General features: G+C 32.2%; 2 protein-coding genes and 1 long non-coding RNA gene across 3 annotated transcripts; 2 read left to right on the forward strand and 1 right to left on the reverse strand.

The window, feature by feature from the left end:
* Window positions 1-74: 74 nt before the first annotated feature.
* On the reverse strand, window positions 75-23,087 carry Arc42 (Activator-recruited cofactor subunit 42). The gene is made up of 11 exons (XM_067277241.1): window positions 22,888-23,087; window positions 16,105-16,268; window positions 9,265-9,414; window positions 9,077-9,188; window positions 8,891-9,006; window positions 8,607-8,813; window positions 8,423-8,479; window positions 1,330-1,410; window positions 718-813; window positions 398-454; window positions 75-321 (listed from the first exon to the last, which is right to left on the reverse strand). Exons 1-11 carry the CDS (start codon window positions 22,928-22,930, stop codon window positions 166-168), a joined length of 1,239 nt encoding a protein of 412 aa, XP_067133342.1. The 5' UTR covers window positions 22,931-23,087; the 3' UTR covers window positions 75-165.
* On the forward strand, window positions 17,545-17,989 carry LOC136980916 (uncharacterized). Its single transcript, XR_010881626.1, has 2 exons — window positions 17,545-17,671; window positions 17,741-17,989. It is a non-coding gene; the product is annotated as an uncharacterized lncRNA (long non-coding RNA).
* Window positions 18,302-19,897, forward strand: LOC136981024 (uncharacterized). Its single transcript, XM_067277279.1, has 4 exons — window positions 18,302-18,310; window positions 18,429-18,581; window positions 18,716-18,890; window positions 19,389-19,897. Exons 1-4 carry the CDS (start codon window positions 18,302-18,304, stop codon window positions 19,895-19,897), a joined length of 846 nt encoding a protein of 281 aa, XP_067133380.1.
* Window positions 23,088-27,688: the final 4,601 nt, after the last annotated feature.

Consider the following 27,688-nt stretch of genomic DNA (forward strand, 5'->3'; position numbering starts at 1 on the left):
GATTGCATCAATATTAATTATGAAATTTAATAATGACAGCAATATCAAAATTAACATTCTCAATAAAATTTTGAAAAGTAAAAAATTATATTTACATTTTAAAAATTTGGCAAATATTTATGTATATAAAAATATATATTTTATCAAAAACAAATCACCAAAAATTTAGCTCAATCCATATTCTTTTATCAAATTATTTGCAATTACTAATCTTTGAATTTCACTAGTTCCTTCATAAATCTCAGTAATTCTAGCATCCCTGTAATATCTTTCAGCAGGCATGTCTGAAACATAACCCATTCCGCCTAGAATTTGTAGACCCTGATATAAAAAATATTAATTAATAAATTATTATTATTAATAAATTTATTTAAAAATTTATAAAAAGATTTCTTACTTGATGAGTAACAAATGTTGCAGCTTCTGAAGCAGCTAATTTAGCTATTGCAGCTTCCTGACAAATTAACACTTGTTACTTTTGTGCCAATTTATGCCAACTTATTATTTATGATGATGATAATTTTTTTAAATATAAATATGTTAGTTTCATCAGATAATTACTAAATTACTAGTTTAGTTAAATGTAGACCATTTATCTTTTAAATAATAAGGATCCATCCCAAGCATATTTGAATAATTAACTTTTCAAATTCTTTTAACATCACACTATTAAAAAGTCCTATTGTAAGTTGAGTTTATGTCATTTTAATTATTTACCTTTGTGTATTTTTTGCCAGCATCTTTCAATGCTGCTGCTCTCCAAGTCAAAAGACGTGCACTCTGAAGTTTCACTTCCATATCTGCTAATTTCATCTAAATGAAAAATTGTATCAAAAATACTTAATATTTCAGTGTGATTATTACAAGAATTTTATATTAAAAAAATTTCTACTTTAATCTTTATTTTCTAATATTGTAAATTTCTATAATATGATGATTCTATACATATTAATTAAATTTGTTTATTTTAATACTTTCAATTTCCATAGCTAAGGATCTAAATTTTTAATCTAAGGAGTTTAAATATTTAAATTTTAGATACCATATTCAGATTCAAAAGATTATAAATATAATTTGAATGAATTATATTTATAATCTGAAATTCTAGTCTAAAATTTTTTATGAACACTATTTTGGTTTTATTATGTTGCTTCAATGATTAAAATGTCATCTGTTGTTGATTAGACTTTGTGATAAGCTTTATATATTCAAAATAAATGTGCTTCATCATGTTTTTATATGCAGAACCTAACATACCATGTAAATTAATTTTCTGGCTAAAAATAAAATTATGATAAATTAATGTGTTATTAATTCATGATAACAAACCTGAATGGCTTGAAGTTTCAATAAACTTGCTCCAAATGCTTGTCGCTTTGCAGCATAATCAATTGCACAGTCTAAAGCTGCCTAGAAAATATTAAACTTATAAATTTTCAAGAATCAGGATGACAGAAATATTGTATAAGATTCTCATTTAATATATTTCTTAATTTTTCAGTAATTCAAAATTTTAAGTGTTTCTGAAGATGTGTTTTCAGGTTTCATGAAAAATTTGATTGCCACCTTCACTCAGTATTACTCTGCATTTCTTTCATGACACAGTATTCAAACGTGAAAGCACACAAGCAATAAGACCACTTAAACCTGTGAGTTGACTAACCATTTTCATTTGCTTCAAAAACACCATACCAATAAATTGGATGCTATAATAACCATGAAGTGTTACCAAATGGAACTTGTGAATTTTATTACTTCTAAGACAGATCAAGTATTTCATCTTACAAATTTACTGTGGTACAAGATCAATCTTAAAAAATTGTGGACCTGGGATCAACAGTGGTGTAACAATTTTTAAATAACTAGAAATAAAGGCTTAAAGTTTTTCACAATTTATAATTTGTCAAGTTGCTATACAAGGTTCATATTTGTCATGATGTACAATGGCTCTCTTAAAATGTCTTCTACATTGTAATATTGTTAAAGTAGTTAATTTTTGGGCTGCAATTTGAAAAAATTGTAAACTTATAAATTCCCACTGTCATCCATCAGTCTTCCCTTCCTTAACCTCAAGAACAGAGTTAGATGAAAGTCAGGACCAGATATCGAAAGCTTAGTCGCAGAGGGCCCCAATTAACTATATACAAACTTATGATTTGCACCAGAAGTAATGTTATTTCAATTAAAAAGTTTCCCCTGACAGGAATTAATGACTGGCACAACTATTGCTAGCAGGAAAAGTATGAGGTACAGGGGCAGTACTAATTTGAGGTGGCAAGCATATATTTTAAATAAATTAAAAATATGATTAAAAATTGCAGCTCAGCATTGTGATGATGTCACAATAAATAACTGCTTGTTTACAATTAAGTAATTAGGTACAATTGTAATTGGTGAAAATATGCAGCATTCTTAAAAAGAGACCACTATTGCATAAACTGATAATGCCTTGATATTTTCAATATAATTTCAAGCTCCTATCCCTTTCTTAATAGTAATTTATTGTTCACACCATTAATACCCAAAATAAAGGATATCTTTGGCATTCAAATAAGTTGAAATCTCAAATATGAAATAATTGTCTATTATTTTATAAACTTAAAATGTTTGTTTGTATGTAACCTTTATATTTCAGCAGCATATTTTTTTATTTTGCTGTAGACTCTACTATTAAGAATACTATTACTATTATGGAAAATGGATATGGATTACATATGGATTACTGGGGACAGACTTGCTCTCAGGTCCCCAGTAATCCATATAATGCATGTCTAATGTTTAAATATTGCATAATCTGTTTCATATGTTATTGCTCCAAAACAGATAAATTTAAGAACAAATCATCATTGCAAATGACAGTGATATACTCTACTCTTCATAACATTTGTGGTATGGAAACATATTACACCATTTATAACAAAAATGAAATTCAAAAATATCAAACACTAAAATTAGATGTTTACACATTTTTTGGGATATGAATGGATACAGTGTTGGTTCATTCATTCCAAAAGTAAAAACAATATCAGAACTAATGTGATATAATTACCGAGTTTAGCTTTATTCCTAACATATACTTACTATAATATATATCTTACATATTATATTATATCAGATTCAAAAAAGATACATCTTTAAAAGAAAAAAAATCCAGCAAGGAGTTGCTTAACTTTTCCAGCAACATTTGGTGGTGTCATCTGTTACAATATTTTACTAAAAATAACTTTTTATATTTTAAATTATTATAAAATGGCAAAACACATCATTTTGAGGACAGATGAGTTTTATAAAAAATTGTAAATGCTAATAATGAGTAAAATCATTATTAAGTCTGACAGTACTCAAGATAAGACACACAACACCCTTTATCTCCCCATCCTGTTGACCTTTAACCACCAAAATTTAATTGCATCAATCTCCCTAATAAACAAAATTGCACAATTTCAGAAATTTTTGACAAAAAGAACAGGAGGTCTTAAGCTTCAAAGAGGGTGAACAAAATCATGCCCCAAACTACACACTCCTGAATTTTTTTTAATTTTTCAATGTTTTAAGGTCCTGAGTCCAAATATGTAAATATCTTGGAGGAGTCATTTTTTGACTGATCAACATACTTTCCCTCTGTTATATATAACAGCTGGGAAAGTAAAAAAAAAAATCTTTAATACAAAGCTAAAAATAACAATATTTGTTGGATATATTCACTTTTATTACCACTTAAAAGGTTTTTCAAACAAATAAACTGAAATGTTATAAAAAAAATCTTGTTGTCCACTAAATATCATATGGCCACTCAAACAACTGAAACATTAAATGAATGGGATTTGAACTGATGGAGATCTAATAAATTGATGGATGTCTAGCAATTTTTGTATGTTTATCCCACTAGAAAATTTTATTGAATGAATAAATCATTGATATGGTAATAAAATTGGTTGATGATACAAAACTTTATCTGGTGGAATTAAAAGTTACATGAAATGCAGGAATCAGTGTACTGAAATCAAGAGCAATAATTTTAATAAAATTTCTTATTATAAATACAAAAAACTAAATTTTGATTTTAAAAATATTTCTTCACAGTCTTGATTTTAATATTTTATAAAAGCAGCTTATAGTAGAACACGCTTTTATACATTTCATATATTTTTAAATACTGATGAAAATATTATTTGATAGAATATTGTTGTCAAATGTCTTGATTTTTTTTATCTTAAAGATCTATCAATGTCTACGATCTAAATCATTCTTTAAAATTTTTGAGAAAAAAGTAAAGATGTCCTTTTTTTTCCTCTACCGAATTTCAAAATTCCAAGATGAAAATTTCAAGAGACCAGAATTAAAATTTCATAACACAATAACAAAATGCAGGTTGTTACAATTTGTATTCTGTTATTCTAAATTGTAAGATAAGAAACATTACTGTAATAAATATTAAGTGCTATAGCATTAAAACAAAATTATTTGTTCACATAAAATTAATTTTGGCTAAATGTTTTATTATAAAATAAATAATTTTAAGTATACATTACATTATATTACATTAAAAGAGTAGAGAGGTTGTCTGTATGTGCACAGACTTTACCTCTAAGAAATTAGAAGTGATGAAATTGAAATTAGAAGAGGAAGTGATAGTAAGTAGGGAAGGAAAGAAAATAGGGAAAGATTGAAGGGAAGTGTCGGATCATTGAATGTCTGCCTCATAATTGTTGAACAAGTAAAAATACAAGTAGGCTTCCTACAACGCGGTAGATATGTTCCTTGAAAATACCATGTTGTGGGAAATCGCATTATAGGAGACACCAACTTAATACAAAACTGGGATTCAGTTCTAAAATGAGAAAAACTGCCTTTTATAATGTAACATTTTCATCATTTTTTAAATTTATGTACATAAAAAGCTTAAATAAAATTCAACATCATATAAAAACTAAAAAGATTATGATTTCAAGTCAAAATCAAAAAGAAACATAATGTTATGCTCACACAGTCAGTCCTCGTCGTCACTTATTACAGTTGTTTGAGAATGTTTGACTGGCCTTATTTCAAGATCTGAACTTGTTTCATCAAGTTCCACTGGACTTGTGATCCATTGCAATTTTTCTGTTATGTGAAAGATAATTCGTTTCTAAATACTCTAAACTGCATTGTAAAAGTACCGCGTTGTAAGAAAATTTCTGCACTTTTCCAACCATGGTGGAGCGAAAACACATAAAGGTACAACGTTGTAGGAGACCTACCTGTATGTATAGTGATACAGTATAAAAACAAACATGACAGGTTTGCACATGTAGGTGAGTGTGTACAGCAAAGGGGGGTATCAGACACAATGTTTTAACAATTACAAAGTATGCAATTTATTCAAATAAGGAAAGTTTTAGTATATTTCAACATATAACTGAAATGCACTGACAGAAATGGAAAATATTACAACATTGAAAAATTGTGAAGTTTCACAAGTCATTCAAACTTAACATCATACTGAATGCATCAATTGATCGAATTGTGGTAATGACAAAGTCTCAAAGGCAATGAATGCAAAATACAAGAAAATTTATATTAAATAGATATCATTTCTGCAACATAGCAAATAATTTCATTTATGAAAATGTAAATGAAATTTTTTGTACTTGTTTTTTTCAAGTTTTTAATGGAGAGAGATGCTACAGCATAAAGTTAGAACTTCTTATGAACACTTGTCAGATTGACAAAAGCTGAAATATTGAGATACATAAAATGGGCACATTCTACTACAATTCATCTCATAGAATTAGCTGCATTACAATGGGTGAACAGCTGAATTATGGAATGAGGAAGCCACACATATGAACAGATTCAGCACAAGATCTATTAGAAGGACAATACAGAAAGATAATGCAATTGATCCTGTGGTTGTTGCAAACTAATGAATGACTACAGCAGAAATCTGATCAATTATTAGAAGTATCAACATGCAGTCTGTTCAAATTCAGTGTGGAAACAGACTGCATGAGGTTGGTCTAAGAACATGAGTTCCCAGATAATGTTTACATTTAACTTAATATTATTGTCAACACAGATTTGTTTTTTGTACAGCAATGAACTGGACTACTGACCAGCAAAGTTTAGTGTTCAGTGATGAGTTTGGGACAAATTGATCAATGACAACATGTCCTCATGGAGGAAGGGCTCATCCAGGTTTAACTACTGAGATGTATATACTTGCAACATCTGGAATTATGATTTAGGGAGCACTAGTATAATGATTGTTATGAAGAATACACTACAGTATAATTCAAGAGAATAAATTTGGTGGTTATATTCTTTATGTCTACAATTAAAAATGCTGTTTTCAAAATGATAATGCTCAAATCCCTATAATTGCCATTACAAGACTAGCCTTAAGAAATGATGAGACAGTAGAATGCCAGCAAGATCTCCACCTGTCTCCAATTGAGCATATCTAGGATGTAATAGGAGGCTTATTCCTATTACATCCTAGGTAACTGACTGAGCAAGTAATATGTAGAAAGACTTTACTCAAGATTCCATGCAAAGACTTTTGTATTCTTGCTAACATAGAATCAGAGAATCTGCAATCATGGTAGTCATACTAATTAATTTTTGTAATTTGCAACTCAATGCTTTAATCAGTTTTTATTTGATACTTTACACATCTGCCAAATTACATGATAAAATTAAAATCTGTCATAGTATAACAATTTCCATTCCCATCAGTATAGTATAAGTGCAATTTTTTTCATTACACAAGCACTTCTTAATTTACAATGCAGATAAAATATGTCTATATGGCTAATTTGTTTCTTACATGCCTTTTACTTTCCTGACTCTGTTATATATAACAGAGAGAAAGTATGGTGATCAATCAAAAAATGACCCTCCAGATTTTTACATTTTGGACTTGGGACCTTGAAACATTGAGAAATGTAAAAAATTTAGAGGGGGAGGTTTCTATATGTATGGATGTTAGTGTGTGTGTGTGTGTGTGTGTGTGTGTGGGGCATGATTTTGTTCACCCTGTTTGAAGCTTAACTCCTGTGCTTTTTGTCAAAAATTTTTGAAATTTTGCAGGGAGGTTTGTTTATTAGGGAAATTGATGCTATTAAAGGTGGTTAAAGGTCAACAGAATGGGGAAATAAAGGGGTTGTGTGTCATATCTCGAGTACTGTCAGACTTAATGATGATTTTACTCATTATTAGTATTTACAATTTTTTATGAAACCCATCCCTACCCTCAAAATTAAATTTTTTGCCATTTTATGATATTTTATTTAAAAACTTTTTATATTTTTAACTATCATAACAGATAGCACCACCAAATGTTGTGGGGAAAGTTAAGCAACTCGCTGCTGGATGTTTTTTGTGTTGAACATCTTTAATTACTTGAGAAAGTAGAAACTCAAAAAAATTAGCAAAGTTTTAAAGATAACATATAGTTAGCTCATTTATTTACTGTTAATAAGCTTTTACTATCTGATTCATAGTCCTCATTTTGAAATCCAAGTTCAGATAAAATAGAAAGAAGGTGATTTGATAATGAACAACTTTTTTTAAAATACAGGAAGATTACAAGATTTTCTAGAAAACCTTATATTTTCAATATGAAGATTTTTAATGCAAAGTTATTTTTTTCACCAAAAATGTCACTGTAACATGTTAGATCAGTATTCCCAAAATGTAGGTCATGACTCATTGCTAAGCTGTGAACCAATTTTCATACATGCTATGGTCAATTTCTGTGCACAGACTGCCTACGGCATGTGAAATATCATTCATATTACAACATATCAGCAGAGATAGTCATGTTTGTGCCTTTCTTGTTAGGATTTTTAATGAAAACAAAGCCAATGCTGTAGTATTATCAATTAATTAACAATCTAGCCAAAAAATACTGGAAAAAATATAGTATTGTTCAATTGTTTGTTTGATTTAGTTTCTCTAAATTTTGATAAAATTTCTACAATTCTTCTATAATTCAAAATTTAAAATATTTTATATTTTAAATTTTAAATTAAAATGTTAATTTGAAATAAAAATAATAATAAAAAAATGTTAAAATTGAGAATATCTGTTGCAATCTTCAAATAAAGAAAAACAGTATGCTATGTGTAGTGCCCTATATCACTGGGTCAGCAGTGACCCATACTTAAAATGGTTTTGATTATTATGGGAAATAGATCAATTTTTTTGCAAAATTATATTCAATAATACATTTCAGAAAAAAAAGAAAATAAATAAGTTAAAAAATATCACATTCACTTCCCATTAAAGCTAAGAAGGTCAAGAAACTTTGTCATTCTAAAAAGTTTAGGAAGCACTGTGCTATACAGTTACCATGCATTAAAGGATATGTTCGTAAACTGAGAAGTACCTGTATTTAGTAATCATGTTAGCATATTTTCAAATCATAAAACTGACTTACTTGTGCAATTCCCAAAGCTTGTCCTGAAATACCAATTCTTCCTCCATCTAAAGTTGCCTATTAAATCATATTAGAAATAATTGGATACATTTACATAATTTATCAAAATAATTTATTATGATTAAGAATTAATCTTTTAATAAGATGATAGCAATCTCTGAAATATAATAATGTTTAAAAATACCATAGCAATCTTGAAACCTTCACCCATCTGACCAAGAAGATTTTCTTTAGGAATTTCACAATCTTCAAAAATTAAATTACAAGTTGAAGAGCCTCTTATTCCAAGCTTGTCTTCTTTTTTTCCAAGTGAAAGACCTTTAGTTGGCATTGGTACTATAAAAGCACTAATTCCTTTATGTTTTTTAGATTTATCAGTAGTTGCAAATACCTATTAGAAATAATGAAAATAAAATGATGATAATACTAAATTTACATATTTTTCACTTAAAGTAAAATAATCTTTACAACAACTCCTTTTCCTTCAAAAGCATTGGTTATCCAAGCCTTTGTTCCATTGAGAATCCATCTGTCACCCTTCAGTTGTGCCATTGTTGATGCAGCCCCTGCATCACTGCCATTTCCTATTTATTATTCAAATATTTTGTCTTTATTTCTTATTTGATAATGATAGAAAAAGATTAAGACATTTACCTGGTTCACTAAGTGCAAAACAACCAATCTGATCTCCAGACAAAAATGGTCGAAGATACTTTTCTTTCTGTTCTTTATTTCCATAATTCATAACTGGACTTACATAGAGTGACTATTAAAATAATTTGGTCATTAAAATTTCAACTAGGTACTGTTTTGACTAATATTTAATTTAAGAAGTTAATTACATTGTGAGCACTCATAATAACTCCGGTGCTGGCACAGCCACGACTGATTTCTTCCATAGCTACAGCATATGCTAGATTATCCAGTCCTGTTCCTCCATCACTCTCAGGTACAGTGATACCCATAAGTCCAAGTTCTCCTAACTTTTTCACCTAAAAATATTTTTTAACTTAATAAAAAGTTAAAATCTTGATATTGGATTCATTTCCTATTAAACATTTAAATGAAAAAATTTGATTTTGTAAAATAAGCATTATAAGTACTTTATAATCATAATCTAACACTAAAAGTGTAAAGATGCATTATTTTCAAATTAGCAAATATTAATATATAAATAGATTAATGTAAATTATAATTTAATATAAAGTAATTCTTCAAAAAAAAAAAAAAAAAATTATTACTCAGAAAACTATGAAATTATATGCTCACTAAATATAATATACATGCAGCTAATTTTCACTTATTAATTTTGTTATAAAAATATTTAATAGAAACACATACAATAAAACCTGTGTAAATTGGACTTATACAAAACTGAATATTTCATCCAGTTTGGCAGGTTTCAAACTGATTTTTTTTTAATACCAAAATTGCTTCATTCCAATTTAGGCAGGTTTCCATTTTATTCTGTTTTGAACAGGTTTCACTGTATTTGTCAAATTTCAGGATTATATCTGAGAATTGTCAGTTCTGGACTGGATTCAAAACAAAAGTTTGAGGTTCTGTTTTCTACTACATCTTTAACAGCTTACAAATTTTATAAAGCAGATGTCATATCACTATAACTCTCCATATCGTCTAACAAGGCACTAGAGCATGCAGAAGTTATACTAAGATCAGAAGTTCAGTTAAAGGAGTTGTTAGCAATTAAGCAGATTCTAAACCTTATTTTTTTCCCAAATTACTTCAACATCAATGGAAAATTCTACCTTCAGAAATTACTATTACCAATGGGATCATTTGTTAGCAATATCAGCAGAAATAGTGCTTAGAGCTATTGAATCCTATGTCTTTGATGCAGAGCCGTAACTAGGGTATGGCCAACGTGGCTCCTGCCATAGGTGCCAACGAGAAGGTTTCGGAATAATATGTATTCGAAATTAAAAACACAAAAAAACTTCTATAATTATATTTATATAGTATTTATTACCTGTAATTTCTACGAACATATATTTCCGAAATAAACCACCATTTTTATTTTTATTTAATAACAAAAATTAAAAAGGCACCATTTTTATTCTTGGCTATAGGCATCCAAAATCCTAGTTACGGCACTGCTTTGATGCACTGCACACAATCAGATACCCACTAGTATGTTTTAGACAGGGATAGATGATATTCTGATATTATGGCAAGAGAAGACTGAACTTGACTTCCTGATTGTTTTAAGTTCTTGCAAATCTTGTGTTAATTCACTCTAGAAAAGGAAAATAATGTTAGGATAAGCTTCCTGGATCTTTGCATAATAAGGAAACCACCAAGATTGATATTTAGTGTTTACTGCAAACAACAGCACCCTTTATGTTACTGTCAGCAGTATCTTTCTAGTATTAATACAATACAGCTTGATCTTCATGCCAAATGTTGAATATTAGGAAAGAAAAACACACCAAGTATGGCATTATTAACAGCTTTTTTATACTGGTAGTGCTTTCAACGAATCTATGATCATCATCTTCAGGTGAACGAAGATTTAAAAACACAAATGTTCTAACATGAGATAGAACATATTTAAATTAAAACTTTTAAAAACTTTTTAGAATTAAAAGCTGTTACAAACTACAAACTTTGAATGCATTCAATGTTATGATGTGATTCAGTGCATGTGTGGATGCAGATCCACATTAACCATGTGACAGTCGATCGTTGTTTAACTGTTTGTACAGGGCGACCCATATGTTGGGCAGGTCAAGGGTGGGAGTGTTGCACAATTCCAAGGTTGTGATGAGAGCTTCCCATATAAAGACAAGTTTCTGGTCGCTACAGCCTCTAAGCAATGTTGCTTGAGCCCATAACGGGTTGTAACTCTGTTCGAGCACCTTTTTTGAGAGCTCCATGGTGCACTTTCCTTTCACCACATCATCTTGGTGCTCAGCCAGGTGACTAGCGAGCATTCTTGTTTGTAGCCCCATGTACCTCAATTCATCCCTGTTATGGGATTCTCCAACGATATAGCATAGATTTTCCCCAATTTTTCAAAGGTGGGGAATTTGTCCCGGTCATTACAGACGAGTCTGCGCAAATTTGGTAGTGGAGATAGGGGCAGGAGAAGGTTATGTTGCCTGAATATGTGGCAAATATGTATGGAAAGGAATATGAGGTACGATAATGCTGGTTGAACTACTGACAAATAACCTCTTGTTGGATAGTGTCATGCTTGGAAATAGAGATTTCCTGACCATGTTAAGCACATGTGTGAACTTAGCATGTGAGAAACCATCTGCACATACCACTAAACTAATGGTGTTCAATATTTACAAGTGCTTGCGTTGATGGTAACAAGAAGGCTCGTCTAATAAGGGCAGCGATAGCGGTGTCAACATATCACAAAGATTGGAAAGCATCTGCCGGGATGATGTGGGGCACCTTATTAAATTTACGGTAAACAGAGTTTCTTTCCCAATCACATTCCTTGGTGATAGGTGAAGACCCTACACCAATGGTCCTATGGAAAACAAGGAGAATCATAATCCTACCGGGTATAATGTCAACCCTAACTGGGTGTCTTGACCCCCTTCCAATGTTGCATGTCCCAGGTTGTGTTTTTGAACCAAAAACACACAAGGCAAACTGGCCATTGCAACCACTTGTGAACAAGAGATCTCACCCTACTTACTGTTTAGAAAAGGCACTTGCTAAGTTCCTATATACACTGGACCCAGACTTGCCCTATGTTACTCCCTTGTCCTTGGTTGCTAAATCCACCATCATTTCAGGCATTGGTATGATACAAACAAGCATATACAACTTCTATAAACTGGATGTAGTATCCTTATATCCTTCGGTACCCATATTTGAAGCCGTAATGTTAGTCAACTCTCTATTCCTCAAGAAGGGCTTTAATGTCCAGCAGATACCGGATATACATGATGCACTAATCTTAATCACAGAACACAATTATTTTCGTTTTAATCAGAAAATATATTTACAGAAACAGAGAGTCACCATGGGTTCCCCTTTAATTGCTATTCTAGTGGAGCTGATTATGAGAGAAATCTAACGTAGAATATTCAATTCTCTGCTTGTCATCCACTACCCACTGTTGTACTTGCATTACATTGATGATATCCTCATTGCATGGGAGGACAAAGACCACACCTTTCTCATCTTCAAACAACAAATGTCTAGTGTATATTCCTCCATTAATTTCACTTGGGAGAAGGAGAGTGATGCGACTATAACATTCTTAGATTTACACATACATAAATCATCTGAACAGCTACTATTCTCTGTTTACCATAAATTTAATAAGGTGCCCCACATCATCCCGGCAGATGCTTTCCAACCTTTGTGATATGTTGACACTGCTATCACTGCCCTTATTAGACGAGCCTGCTTGTTACCAACAACACAAGCACTTGTAAATATTAAACACCATTAGTTTTGGTGGTATGTGCAGTTGGTTTCTCATGTACTAAGTTCACTCATGTGCTTAACATGGTCAGGAAATCTCTATTTCCAAGCAGCCATATAATCCCTTATAAAAAGACTCTCTCTTCCAATGACCAACTTTTATAACTAGAATTGAAAAACAATAAGTGCTGTGTGATAACCACTAATGTATTTCTTAAGAGTACTTTTGCATAACATAAGCAAGCTTCTTTAGTTACAACTTCAAACAGCAAGAACAGAAATGTTTGGGGAACATAGAACATTTCGAAAATCAAAATTCAAAAGTATGTGTGTGATATCCTTAAGCCAGTAAATAATAGCAGAGAAATGGCACAAGCAAGGAGCAATATATAGTAGTGTGAGTGCAGCATTATTTTAAGGCTTGAAGGCACTCTGTTAAACTCTTAACAGTGATATAGATACAAACATCTTAAAGCCTGAAGTTTTAATCATAAACCAAACAATTTTCTTCCAGAATATTCTAAATTATTTAATTAGTGTGTTCAACAAATTATACAATCAAGTGCAAGGTATGGCCTTACCAGTTTCACACCTCTCACCATCAAGAGGCCTTAAGAAATTCTCCAAAGCCACTTTCCAGTACCTAGGGGCCACAACATAATTTTTACTCTACACAATAAAATCCATTGTGATTCATCCAGTGACAATCAATTTGCCATCACTAAGAAGAATATTGAACCAGACCATAAAACAAACTAGAGCTAGCAGGGTATATGAGATTTCTACTATAAATGACAGGAAAGTTTTCCACTACATTGGTACCACAGCTTGAGCTTTGAAGTGAAGAATCTCTAAACATAAAAAAAATGTGGAAGAAGATCCACAACAAAGATGGTCTTTTTTGCCTTGATAATGATCATAAAATCCTATGGGGAGAAATGTGGAAGAAGATCCACAACAAAGATGGTCTTTTTTGCCTTGATAATGATCATAAAATCCTATAGACAACTGCATTCCGATAAAATCCTGATGCAAGATTCTAATGATTCTGAGCAGTTCAGCAAAACACTTTCAACTCAAAATCATAAATAAAAGAAAATTCCATCCTATCAACCAACCAACATTTAATCTTTATTACATAAACCAAACAATTGCCATATTAAATTGAGCTATTTTACTACTACTACTATTAATAATTAGATACTAAGTAATTTGGTACCAGAGGTAGGTGATAGATGCCATCTCCTATCAAATTTAATAATTATAATTAAATTAATATTTATTAAATAATTTAGAATATTCTGGAAGAAAATTGTTTGGTTTATGATTAAAACTTCAGGCTTTGAGATGTTTGTATCTATATCACTGTTAACAGAGTGCCTTCAAGCCTTAAAATAATGCTGCACACACACTACTATACATTGCTCCTTGCTTGTGCCATTCCTCTGCTATTATTTACTGGCTTAAGGATATCACACAAATACTTTTGAATTTTGATTTTTGAAATGTTCTATGTTCCCCAAACATTTCTGTTCTTGCTGTTTGAAGTTGTAACTAAAGAAGCTTGCTTATGTTATGCAAAAGTACTCTTAAGAAATACATTAGTTTGTATTTCTCTTGACAAGAAGAAATAAAATTTGTTTAACATTGCCACAACTTTTGATTAGTTCATGATTTCATTCTTTTTTTATATTATATCAAGATTGCTTTGTAGGTATTTTGCAAATCTAGATATTTAGTTTCAGTTTCAAAAACCACCTCCAATAATCTCCATGTCTTTATTTCTCAATACATTTTAACATACACTGACCTGTCTAATCCATTTTTCAATACAAAATGCATTTCAGGCTTTTATTTACATTATAATTGGCCTCTCTTGGGTTCTATTTCAATGACAAATTTAAAATTACAATTTATAAAATTATAAACTATAAATTTAAGTATATTTAAATTATAAAACAGGCACTCACATTAGTACAGTACTCACAATTCTAAATAAAATAATCATATTCTAAGCAGCATTAGTTTTTCAATATAAATTAAAATCACTATTCTCTTTTTAAATAAAGCACTCATTTTAACAGGAGAATTTGAGAAAAAATCCTTCTGTTAAACACAGATATGACAAATTCCTTGTCATCCACAGATATGACAAATTTCTCAATCTTCACGGTAATTATGTCAAAAAAATAACCATGTTTGTACCTAACTTTGGTAATACAGTAGAGAGTCGTTAATCGGAACCCCGGTAATCGGAACGATTTTCAGTCGGACTGTGTCGTGCTAAATCGAACATTTTTGATACTAGATTTACTTCTAAAGTATAATTTTCATGTTTTTATATTCTTCAATATATTTATTTTGTTTGTACAAAATGAAGAAGTAATTTTTAACGATACGATAGCCTCGATTATTATTATAAAAATTTTCATTAGGCTTAAAATCGACGAAAATTCAACACGAAGCGATACGCAATGGAGAAAAATTTGAACATTGGACAGGTTAATGTATTTTTTCGTACATAATCAGTAATCGGAACAAATCACTAATCTGAACAACCCCAGTCCCCAATTGATTCCGATTAACGACTCTCTACTGTAAATTAATTTTGTTATTTACACTTGTCTTTGTTTCATGGACCATCAGAATTTAAAAAACTGCCCTCATATAAAAGAAAAATCAAACAGTTTATTAAATTTTATGTACATGCTTTGACACTAGGTCTGTTAAGTGCAAGAAACAATTTTTAGAAAATAATTTTTTAAAAATACCAGTTTTGCACTGAAAAACAGATTAGAGCAATCAGTATATATTTTAATATATTGAGAGATAAAGAATTTATAAGACACACACAAATCATTGAAGGTGATTTTTAAAACATAAAAAATAAACAAACACCTAGATTTACAAAATATTTGAAGAATGCTACAGTTCCTATAGAAAGATTTTGGTAAATGTTTTTACATAAGAATGAATTATAGAAATTATTGGAAAATTTTAAGCTTGTTTTAAAATCAATTTAAAAAAAATATATAAAATTCATATCACAGTAACTTAATATTTCAATAAATATTAATATTTGGGTAATTAAATATATGAAGATTTTATACATTGCACACAACTGTATGATTTACAACATCCATTATGATGACAGGAACAATAAATTATTTTTCATCTGCATGGAATGAAAACTGAACTAACTAAAAACATTGAAATTTCATACTGTGATTTTGTTTTTAATAATCAGGTTACACAGAATCAAATCAAACCTTTTCTTCAGGATACATATGCTCTTTATCAACTTTTCCAGCAATTGGCATTAATTCTTTTTCTGCAAATTCTCGACATGTCTTTCTTAACATTTGATGAGTCTCAGGCAACTGTGTTAAAATGCTCATGTGATTTTTACCAAATACATATTTTGAAGAAGAACCTAAAAATTTAAAATCAAAGATTTTTAAATTAACTCAAGAAATAGAGTAAAATATGAATTAAATATAAAAAGAATAAATTTATACAGAACAATAAATTAGAAATTCCTGTAAGGCTTGGTAACATTTTGATATTTTTTTACAAGAATAAAATATATCTTTTTAAGGAAACCAAAAGAAAGTTAATAGAGAAATGTTTTCAGACCAACTTCAACTCACAGTAATGTTTGAAAACAAATGCAGGATATACATGGGAACATTGTACATACCTTGCATTTGTTTTTGAATGTTACTGAGCTGCAGGTGGTCCAAATTAAGGTCTGAAAACATTTCTTCATGAATTATTTTGGTTTCTTTAATACTTTATTGTCATTTACAAAAATAAAATACAAGTATTTTTCTTCAGAATATTTTTTTAAATTCTGAATTCTACAACCAGTTATATTGATCTCATGAATTGTTAACTGGCATTAGTAAGAGCAGCAACTTTTCAAGTCGGTTCAAAAGGTTATTATTGTATATGTTATAATGTCTTAAGAAATCTGACAGGCTTATTAACAGGACAAAATAATTTGGATTAATCCCCTTTAGTTATTGGAATTTTTGTTATACAGGCATACCCCAGGTTACATACATAATGATTACCATCAAATACTGATTGTATCACGAATTGCCATTTCCCATACATTTACATATGTATGAATTAAAATAAAATGTATGTGGGTAATTCCATGGAAAAGTGGACATTCTAGGGTGAAAATTTTTTCACTAAATAATACTTTTTTTTTTGCTCGTATAATATTATCATATCTCTAAATGTAAAAAAAATAATATTTTTGGCAACAGTTAGTCATGTGATCAGGCATCATCTTGGATTTTTCCAGAAGTTGTTTTGCAGCACATGGTGACTGAACATTTGAGCATATAAAGGAAACTATTTTCTTCTGTTACTTTGAGAACCTGGATGACTTGTTGATAATAGTAAAAAGTAAGTATCTTTAGATTATAAATCCATGTAGAAAATAATAATAATTTAAAATCCTTGTGGATATAATGGAAATGAAATGGATCAGCTATTGATCTGTTACATCCATTACATTTTACAGGTACTCCTCACTTTACGACCTATCTGCATAACGACCACTCGCACTTACTACCAATTGAGTTTCGACCTGCAATTCAGGGAATCCCCTTTCTCAGCTTGAGTGTCAATCAGTGGCAATTGGTGACATGTAAACTGAGCATACTATAGGCTTACTATACACTTTTTAGTCAGTTTGATATAATTCAAACAATTGTGGGCCTTGCCAATGCACTTAATTTAGATGTTGAAGTGGAAGACATTGTTGAATTAGTGGATTATGCTGATGGAGAGCTAACAAATGAGGATTTAATAGAGTAAGAAGTGATGCAGCATTTGGAAGAGGAAGAAGAGGAAAAAGAAGAAGTGAAAAAGAAATTCATGGTACATGAGTTAGCTGGTGTGTTCTCCAAAATTAATGCACCTATGTTGGAACTTGAGGCTATGGATCCAAATACTGAATGCTTTAGTAAAGTTGAATGTGGGATGAGTGAACTTTTGAAGTGCTATAGAGAAATTTATCAAGAAAAAAAGATTACAATGCAAACCACACTTACGAGTTTCTTTTTGACTGTTATATCCAGAACCTCCACCCTTGAAGGTACCACTTCTATTTCATCGTTGTCATCTCCCTTACCTGGACCCTCTATAGCTCCAGATAACCAAATAAACAAATGATAATATATACATATGCATGTCTTTTTATGAATAAATTTGAAGTTTGTGCATAATTTGTATAATTTTACAACAACGATCCTATATTCCTGGTGCAAGCTCCTCGCTTATCGACTAATTCACTTAACGACATAGTCGTCAAAATGGAACTTGTTCGTAAAGTGAGGAATACCTGTATTACAAACTTCTCTATATCTTGGTCATTAAGTTACTGAAATCTTTGTAATTACACATTCTTCTAATGATTTTCATCACATTTAAACATAACCTCATGCAAAGATGATTGAAGTAATGCTTAAGAAAAATTATGCATGTAACTGATGTAACAAGTGCATTGTAACGGATGTAACAGGAGAGGTTGTTACATCAGTTATATTATGTTTCATTAATTTTCTCTTTTATTTAGATGACAGATTTACCAGAATCACCTGGCAAAAAAGTAGCAATGACAGCTGCAGAGAGGATGAGAAAGTATAGGGCCAAGATGAGTGCAGAAAAGATAGTTGAAACAAAAAGAAAAAATGCAGAAGATCAGAAAGCTCTTAGACAATCCTGGACAGCTAGTAGAAACGCTGAAAGCCAGCAAAGTCAAGAGAGTGGATGAAAGCCATGAGAAAACGCAAGAAAGAACTTTATCCTAATCCGGACTTGTCGTTAAATGAGAGTCCTTCAAAGTCTTTCATCACCCTGTAGTCATATAGAAAAGCAGTCCAGAGAGTAAAGAGAGCCCTACCAGTATCACCAAGAAAGCAGAGATCAATTGTGAAAAAACTAGCAGTTCAATATGGAATTGAAACTAAAAAACAGCCAAAGACACGAGAGGTCAGTGATAATGAGGACGAACATTTGGTTGTAGCATTTTATGAGAGTGACATTATATCATGACAATGTCCGGGAATGAAGGATTATGTAACAGTAAGGGTGGTGCCAAGGAAACAATACAAAAAAAAAAAAAAAAAAGATGAATATGACTGTGATGGAGGCACAGACTTTTCAGGCAAGACATCCTGGGGTTAAAGTAGGAAAATCATTATTTGAAAAGTTAAGACCTGCACATATGAAATTATCATCAGACAAAGACCACAATGTTTGCTGTTGCAAGTATCATGAGAACTTCCAGTTACTTTTAGATGGATTTAAAAATGCTGGTTTCAGCTTACCTACACTTGACGAGAGTGTGAGAAACTCTGTTTGCATGTGGGTACCAAGTTGTTCCCTGAACAAATGCACAAAATGTGATAAGGTGTCTGCCTTTGTTGACCAGTTGGTGGGAAATGTTTCACCTGATGATGAAATTATATACTATCAGTGGGATTCAGAGAACAAGAAAGAAGCCATAAAGTCTACTGCAAAATATGCAGTTGAGTTCCTACTGAATGGCTGACAATGATGAAGCATCACTGCTTTATTGCAAAGACTCAGCTAAGAGCAATGAAGTTCCTAAAAAATAATCTGAGCACAGAAGAAGCAGTGATGCAGGTAGACTATTTGGAGAACTTTGCGATTCGACAGCAGAATGAAATAATGGCTGCTCAATGGGTATCTGAAGGGGTTACACTATACACTTGTGTTATAACACAGAATGGTTCTAGCACAAATTATGTTGTTGTGAGTGATGACCTGCAACATGACAAGTTTTCAGTGTTTTGTTGTAACCAGCTTATTTTAGAAGAACATTTGAAGAACAATGCACATATTTCCACCCTCCATATATGCTCAGATGGAGCTCCCAGCCAGTTTAAGAACAAGTATATTGTTTATCTTGTCTGTGAGCCAAAGACTGTTCATCCCAGTTTGAGTTCCATCATTATGACTTTTTTGGGACAGCTCATGGAAAGGGTCCAGTTGATGGTGTTCGTGGCACAATTAAATTAAGAAAGCTGTATGAAGAAGTATTCTTCAGGAGAAAAATGTCATCAACAGTGCAGAGGAGTTCTTTGAAGTAGCTAAAAATGTATCTGACAAAGTTAAAGTACTGTTTCTCTCAAAAACAAAGATTCAAGCCTGCAGAGAAGAGAAGGGACCTCAGTGGACAAGTGAAAATGTTCCAGCAATTCCTGGGTTAAAAGGTTTGTACTATTTTCAATTAGGAAACACATCTGATTTTTAGTGCTGTGAAATTTACCCCAGGAAATTTGTGTGGCCCAGGAAATTGATTTGCATACTTATGATATTGAGACTGTCATAATGAAAATGTTTGATTGCTTTTCTCAAAAATGTGCAGGAACACTTAATAAGATTAATTTATTTCATGGAAATGGAAGATAACCTTTTTAGACATATGTCTACAAGATGGATATCATTGTTGCTGGCCACAGATAAGATGCTAACATATCATAAAATCATACTTTTAAAGTCTTGAACAAGAAAATATCCTTCTCCAATATGTAGTTATTTTAATACTTTCTCTAATAAGTAATCTTAATGCATTATTTATTAAATCTAGAAAATCTGGAAATGCATTGAGAATGAGACTGGAGATTGAATTACAATAAAACAGAAATTTACATGCTGTTTCTCCAAAAAATTTTCAGGATCTTTGAAGATACTATAATGAAAACAACCTCATTTTTGTAAATATATTTTAAAGCTTCATAAAATATCACTAGAAAAGGCAAGCCAAGTTAAACAGGATTTTCTAAATTTTTTTTTACACTAAAACCTGTGATTTCATAAATTCAAATTACCTCTATACTTCAAAACTACATTCTTTAATAACACTAAGCTTAACTTATGAAGACATCTAATGTGGTATTCCAAATGTTTAAAAATAGTGGACATATTGCAGGCTGTTGAGAGCATATATGGGCCTGGGAGTGGACACCTTTTTCTTCTTACCAATCATCTTTATCCATTATTTTTTGAACAAATGAAATACATAAAATGTTTCTTTATTAATAACAAATAATCCTAAAGATTTTATTTTCTGTTAGTAAAAATACTTTTATAGGGGAAGGAACCACTTATGGGCTCCCAAATGTGTAGAATCAATGTTATGTGTTGTGAATACAAAAGCTGATAAAAATGGCAAAAACATAACTGAATAATGAATAAATATGTTTGGAAAAAATTCAAGAGCTAACATTGGATGTTTAAAAAGTATAGAAAACAAGCATATGGAAAATAAATACTTATTTATTTCATTAATTCTATTATAAATACCACTGTTAATTCGTTTAATTATTCCTTTATTTTAAAAAAATTTATGTAACAAAAAGTAAAAATTATAAAGCAATGTTTACATTTCCAATGCAAATTTTTTTACATTAACCACAACTAATAATGTTTTCTTCTTTTCCATCAAATATTTTAATAAACAGGCAAATGTTTTTGACCTAATTTATAGGCCAACATCAGGTCTAAAACATAATATAACACAAAGCTTTTATGTTCTATTTTGAAATGCAAAGACATTCCATAACCATATTCAAAAATATTTGCAAGGCCAAGGCATTTAAATACAATCTCTACGTATTTAAAAATTTAAGATTTTACAGATATTAAAATTAATAAACCAAACTTCATATTAATTCTCTATTAAAGTCAATATTACAATCATATCTGGCCACTATGTTTATGTATTGTCTAGAGGTTATGAAATGACTGCCAACTTACCAATAACAATTTGCAATACTTGAAACCGATGCATCCTCCCATTTTTGTTGAGAAAAGGAAAGGTTATTATTTGTGGTCAGAACTATTTAAAATTTTTTTTACATTTTTGTGTTAATAAAATTGGTTTTTATTTTTATTACAATAAAAGAATGATGTAAAATTATATATTTGTTATTATGTTAATTTTTTGATCTCATAAGAATGCAACCCTGATTTTCTCTATAAAAAATTGGTCACCCTAGATATAAATGTACAAACTGTTTGTATTGCATATTATTACTTTCCAAAACACTTTTTTCATTGTATTTCTTTTAAATTTCTTTTATAAATTTCAATATATAGATTAGAAGCTAGTATTTTAAAATATTTTAATAAATGAATAATGATTATTATACACACAGTCATTTAATCAAATATTATCACAAGTTAGAGATAAACCAATGAATAATGCCAATGGCACTCACAATAACATATATGTACTGTACAGTAAATATATATGTTTATTCTACTATGTATTTTGTGAAGAAAATACTTAAAATAAGTTAAAACGAGGATTATTCAAATATTCAAAATTTGTACTTTTCATATCTCGTATATCATTGGCACATTATCCTACTGGCAAAAAGGGCAAAGATTGATTTTGGGGGCCTCCCAAACCAATCTTTTATAAGAAAATATTTTCCCCAAAGAAAAATGTCCAAAGTTGACATCACAAACCGGACCCACTAATTCAAATTTGTCCGGTTGCCCACGAAGCCCTAATGCACCGTGGTCATATACGGTCGGAGGTGGGAATATTTTGCCAACGACAGATAAATGCTGGCAGAATGTAAATTAGCATTTTGCAAGCAACTATACAGGTACATTTCAAAAAAAAAAAAAAAAAATCCAAGTGCAAAAATATGTCAAGTAACTGAAGCAAATAATAAATCTTTTAAACTTTTCAATTACCAAGTCTCAAGTTTATAATTAATTTTTTTTTTTCGTATTAAAAATGCTGGCACTTATCTTTTATAATTTTGCTATTTTAGGTTTTATAATCCTAAGAGCTGTCGTTATCACGTTATTCCGAAGTGCATATTTTAATATAGAATAATTGCATTGTTTATTTATTTTCTATAGTTTTAACGTGATCATCGGAAGAGTTTCTACATTCTAAACCCGAAAATTACTAATTAGCAAAATCCAAACGATTGTTTTTGCATTTTAATTTGCAATATATATATATATTATTTATATATCTTATTTACCTGGCAATCGCAGTAATTTCGATATCCTGATTATCGAAGACATTATTTTTGCCTAGAAGAATTTTCGGCCGATAAAAAAAAAAATTGGAAGAAATCAATACAAAATTTTGCACGAGAATATCGACTCCACCGCCGATACTCTCCCTTAATAGAATTTTATCCGCAAAGTTCGTCTGTTATTTCTTGTCACGTGACTCAATTACGTGCCCTCTTATTCAAAATACGGCCGCTTTTATTTATATTTTAATTTAATAATTGTCAGAATAAATTTTAAAGAATACATCTATAACAATAAAGTTATATAATATATATATATATTGTACTTTTAAATGTTAATTACCACTAGGTGGCCTTTGGTCGAATGCTTTTTCAGTTTTATCCGCGGGGTCTTATGTATGGAAACTCGCGTCACCGTGTAAATTTCAGGTTAAAATGCTAAAATTGATAAAAATCTTCCCAAGCGTCAGGACAATAAAGGCGTGGGTATTCACATTGTACATATGCTTTGGAGACTGGGATTCGGGTTCGGTCGAGAACCTCCGGATTTCTTTGGGTGTACTATAGATTACCACTTATGGAGTACAGTCAAACCTGTTTTTATGCGCTCTTTTTATGTGCGATTTTTATTTGTGCGATTTTTTTAATGCGAATTTTTAATTTGTGCGTTTTTTTGGTGCGATTTTTTATTTGTGCGGTATAGTTGGCGACTAGTGTCGTGCGATTCGTCATGTCTCACGTTGACTTATTATAGCTAAATAAACTTATTATAGCATAAATGCACTTATTATAGTAATATTATTGCATGAATATGCGAAAAATGAAATAATTTACTTTTTAAGTCAACAAAACACCACCTGGACAAAAATATGTAAAACAGACGATAGACCAGACGATGCAGTCAAGTGCTGACATCTGTTGTCAATAAATTCTATTTCGTACGGTTTTGAGTTATTTTCTATGTGAGACTTTTTTTATGCGGTTCCTGTTGACCGCATAAAAAAAATATTTTTTAATTGTGTTGTGAAAACTATTTTTTACAGCCATTCGTGAAGTTTCGTGCGATTTTTTTTAATGCGGTCCCTATCCCCGCATAAAAACAGGTTTGACTGTATATATTTAAACTCAGAGGACCGAGACGAGTTCAACGGTTCCCTACTTTTGGGCCGGAAGCAAAAAATAAGAAAGTTATCATACTTTTTTCGGCGATCGCGCTATGATCGGGAGTCGCGTCACGCTCTCCGCTAAGCCTGTCGCGTGTTTAACAGGCAGTTCGGCCATATATACCTTTCAACAAAGGCAGATGTTGATCCACGAGCACACTGATCGTCTACAATTCGAATTAAGTCCTTTTTGCACACCCTCGCGCTCGTCGACTCGGAGGCTACGGCTCCTCAGTCTCGCTATCGCTCGCGGTTGACTAGTACTACGAGCCGACCGCGCTATCGCGATCGGGAGTCGCGATGCTTCAAAAAAAGGAACTGGCGTTCGACTGTTCGTGCTCCCGACGGACTCAGGCCGCCGATTGTTTAACGTCACTAGTTATTGATTCACGGTAGTTCTTGAACAAAAGAAAAAAAAGGAAGTGGCATTCGACTGTTCGTGCAATTTCTTGTCTTTCAAAGTGCTTTTTTTTGTTTGCAGACTTTACCGCTAGATGGCATCACTAGCAACTACGGTGCCGTCTGCATGAAAGCATTAAAAAACTATGATAACTTAAAAACTATCATAACTTTCTTATTTTTCGTCTCCAGTCCAAAAGTAGAGTATCGTTGCACTCGTCTCGGTCCCCTCAGTTCAGATATATACTGAAAGTCCCGAAATTCCATAGGTGGTAATCTATAGTAGCCCCATTTCTTTTTCCCACGAATAATTAGTGCCAATATATTGGCCTTATCACCATTTGGGCATAGCCGAACCCGTGATGACTATAATTTCCATTTGTCACCGGATGCTCTCCCTGTGGTGATTAAAATCAAAACTATTCTATCTGGGTCGTTTCATTAATTCTTGTGTATTATCAGCACTAAAGATGAATAGCAATAGAAAAAGCAAAGCTTTCTGTTGCGTTCCAAATTGCAATTTCAAAGATTTACGAAAGCCTAATATAAGTTTTCGTCTATTCCCACATGAAAAACAGATGATTATTCGGTATTTAGTCGATTATATTTATCAGCTTCTCTGAATTCTGAAAGAGCGAATTTAGATTGTTAAGAATTGGCAATTTCCCGATTGTCCAGCTTTACATGAACAAGTAATGCTGAGAATTTTAAAACATATTTTCTTAGTTTAAAATGCCAGTAATTTTGTGTAAGACACAAAGTTGAATTTAAGCATTTCGAAGCCTTAAGTTGAACTCTGTAAGGCCCCTTACGAACCAACCCTTTACAATTTAACAAGTCATATATATAAAAATAAGTATTAAATCCCACTATCTCTCTGATTCAATACAATTATTGGAATAAATATATGTGAAATTTCACTAGTCTTATGTTTTATAACTGAATTTAATCTATGCAAGATGTATAATTACCAGAGCCCCTTCGGCCGCCAATTTAAAGAATTTTAATCTTTAAAATTGGCGTTTCCACTTCCCGGGACGAGGACCCAGGGGTTGGATTTGTGGGAAGCGAGTGTTCGGGTTGTTTCATTGTGTCGAATTACACGGAACCAGGCGCTTGACGTGTAAGTGCGTGAGTGCGAGAATTCGAGTAAAGGTTAAACGGTGTATATCTTCGTGTAAAGTGATGTTGTGTCCGTGTGTGTGTGTGTGTGATCGAAGAACGTCTTCGGAATGTCTATAAACAGAAAAACGGTAAATTACGATATGAGAATAAGATGTGTTAAAAAATGAAACGAAAGAGTTCTTACCATCGGAGATTTCGGAAAATATTCACTTGGTCCTCTTCGTGGTAAAGTTGGGGAGGGAGAAGAATCTCCCTCCCAAATGTTCCTACAAAACACAAAGACAGTGAGAAAAGGAGAATTTGATTCATTTACTACCTAAGGTGAAGATTATTACCTTTATCAGATAGGCTTTCTTCCCGAACACTGTTATGAGAAGAGCAAAGGAACTGACCTAGCCCAGCCTAACCGGAAGCTCAATCCTCATAACAGCTGTTTGGGAAGAAAGGTCGGCCGAATGTCGCGTCCGGGTGGTCACAATCGGGAGTCAAATCCGTTGTCGTCGACAGAGTGTCACGTTCGGGAGACAAGTCCGTGGGTCACGACCGGGTAAGAGAGGTCACGTTCGGGAAAAGGTGTCGAGTCCGGGTAAAGTGTCGAATCCGGTGAGAATGTCGCATCCGGGTGAAGAAGAGGAAATCAAAGAGGATCACCGCCTAGGCCAAGGGAACCGCAACCGTCCGCAGCAACAAAACCACGAACAGCACGGTCCCTCAACTTCGGCGGCTCTCTCCTTCGACTCCTCCCCGTTCCGACTTCGGCAAGGCGGTGGCGTCGCCGTCGCGGACGAACGGGCAGAACGCGACCAACCAGAAAATGTCAGCTCGGACGAGTTGTCACTTTCAGCATCCTCCACAGCAAGGTCTGTGGCAGGACGACCCCCGAAGACCTTCGCCAAGTGCACTGGACCCAGGGTGTAGCGTCGCATCATCCCGACTCCGGGAGGATGCCACGCCACGCGCACTTGGGGAAGGTCTTCTTCACCCGCTGCCTCTCGCTCGTCCAGCCCCCGCTCCTCCACGTCCGAGGAACCCCCTCCCTCCGGCGCCACCGTCTGCCTCCGCCGGAACCGCCTCCAAAGCCGCACCAACGTCTTCATTCTGTAAAAAAGAAAATTTGCAATTAGTCCAGTGAAAACAAAAGCTTAAATTAATATAGACATAGAAATATAACATCTTAATTTGTTGCTGAGAAGAATATATAATTGAAAACAGACGTTTTCAGCCCGATTAACAGGCCATCATCATCAGGTCAAAAACAAAATGGAACAGATACGTTCCATGTATAGAATACAAATATTTAAATCAAAATTTAGAACAAAAAAATTTTTAAAGATATCCAAGAGAAACGGAAGAACATATAAAATTAACACGAAATCAAATTGAAAATAAAAAATATAAATCTTCCAATAAACTAATTCTAGCTTAAATTAATGCTTTTTTTTTTTTTTTTTTTTTTTTTTTAACTCTTTCCACCCTGTGGGCACTAAGAGGGCCTCTTTTAGTAGGCCCATTATGGGTTCGGCCAGGCCCACAATGGGGCGACCGGGTGGTGAGGTAAATTAATGCTTAAATTCTTCCGAGAAAAGCAAAATGCTCACCGCAGCTGCCTTTTTAAATCTAAAAGATTCGAATCCGAAGCGCAAACGGACGACCATCGAACGATGTGCCGAGATGTCTTCTGGGACCGATTCTCCAAGTAATATTAAATAAATTCTTACGTCTAGGGTCAATATGGACTAAGACTTACCTGAAAAATCTTCAATCTTCTCCGCAAAAGTCCGCAAACCGCAAAAAAACCAACGCAAACCAAGAGCACGAGAAAAGCACGTCCGACCACAACCAGAAACACAATCGAACTGCGAATCGTCATGCGTGACGTTTTTCGAACAAACGTTAAAAGACGCGTCAACAATGCTCGAATTACGTAAAAATTCGAATTAAAAAGATCGATTTTATTTTTTTTAATTAATTTATAATTTTTTTTTTTTAAATTTTGCTTCAATCATTTTCATGTGTTCGGAATCTGATAAATAAATTATCTTCTGCATTTACACGGTGCAGAATGTCCAACGTAAATATCTTTTTCAATTCTACGTCTCGAGGCTTGACCATCTTCA

This window comes from Centruroides vittatus, unplaced genomic scaffold (assembly GCF_030686945.1).
Source record: "Centruroides vittatus isolate TY-2023 unplaced genomic scaffold, ASM3068694v2 contig_738, whole genome shotgun sequence".
NCBI classification, from domain to species: domain Eukaryota; kingdom Metazoa; phylum Arthropoda; class Arachnida; order Scorpiones; family Buthidae; genus Centruroides; species Centruroides vittatus.

Coding starts and splice junctions, on each gene's coding strand:
- LOC136981024 (XM_067277279.1), top strand. Junction 18,582..18,715: donor CTCTTAGACAATCCTGGACA/GCTAGTAGAAAC, acceptor ATCACCCTGTAG/TCATATAGAAAAGCAGTCCA. Junction 18,891..19,388: donor GGTTGTAGCATTTTATGAGA/GTGACATTATAT, acceptor TATGCAGTTGAG/TTCCTACTGAATGGCTGACA.
- Arc42 (XM_067277241.1), bottom strand. CDS start 22,930: ATGTCTTCGATAATCAGGATATCGAAATTACTGCGATTGCCAG. Junction 16,269..22,887: donor GAAATTACTGCGATTGCCAG/GTAAATAAGATA, acceptor TTAAATTTTTAG/GTTCTTCTTCAAAATATGTA. Junction 8,814..8,890: donor TTGAAGGAAAAGGAGTTGTT/GTAAAGATTATT, acceptor TATTTCTAATAG/GTATTTGCAACTACTGATAA.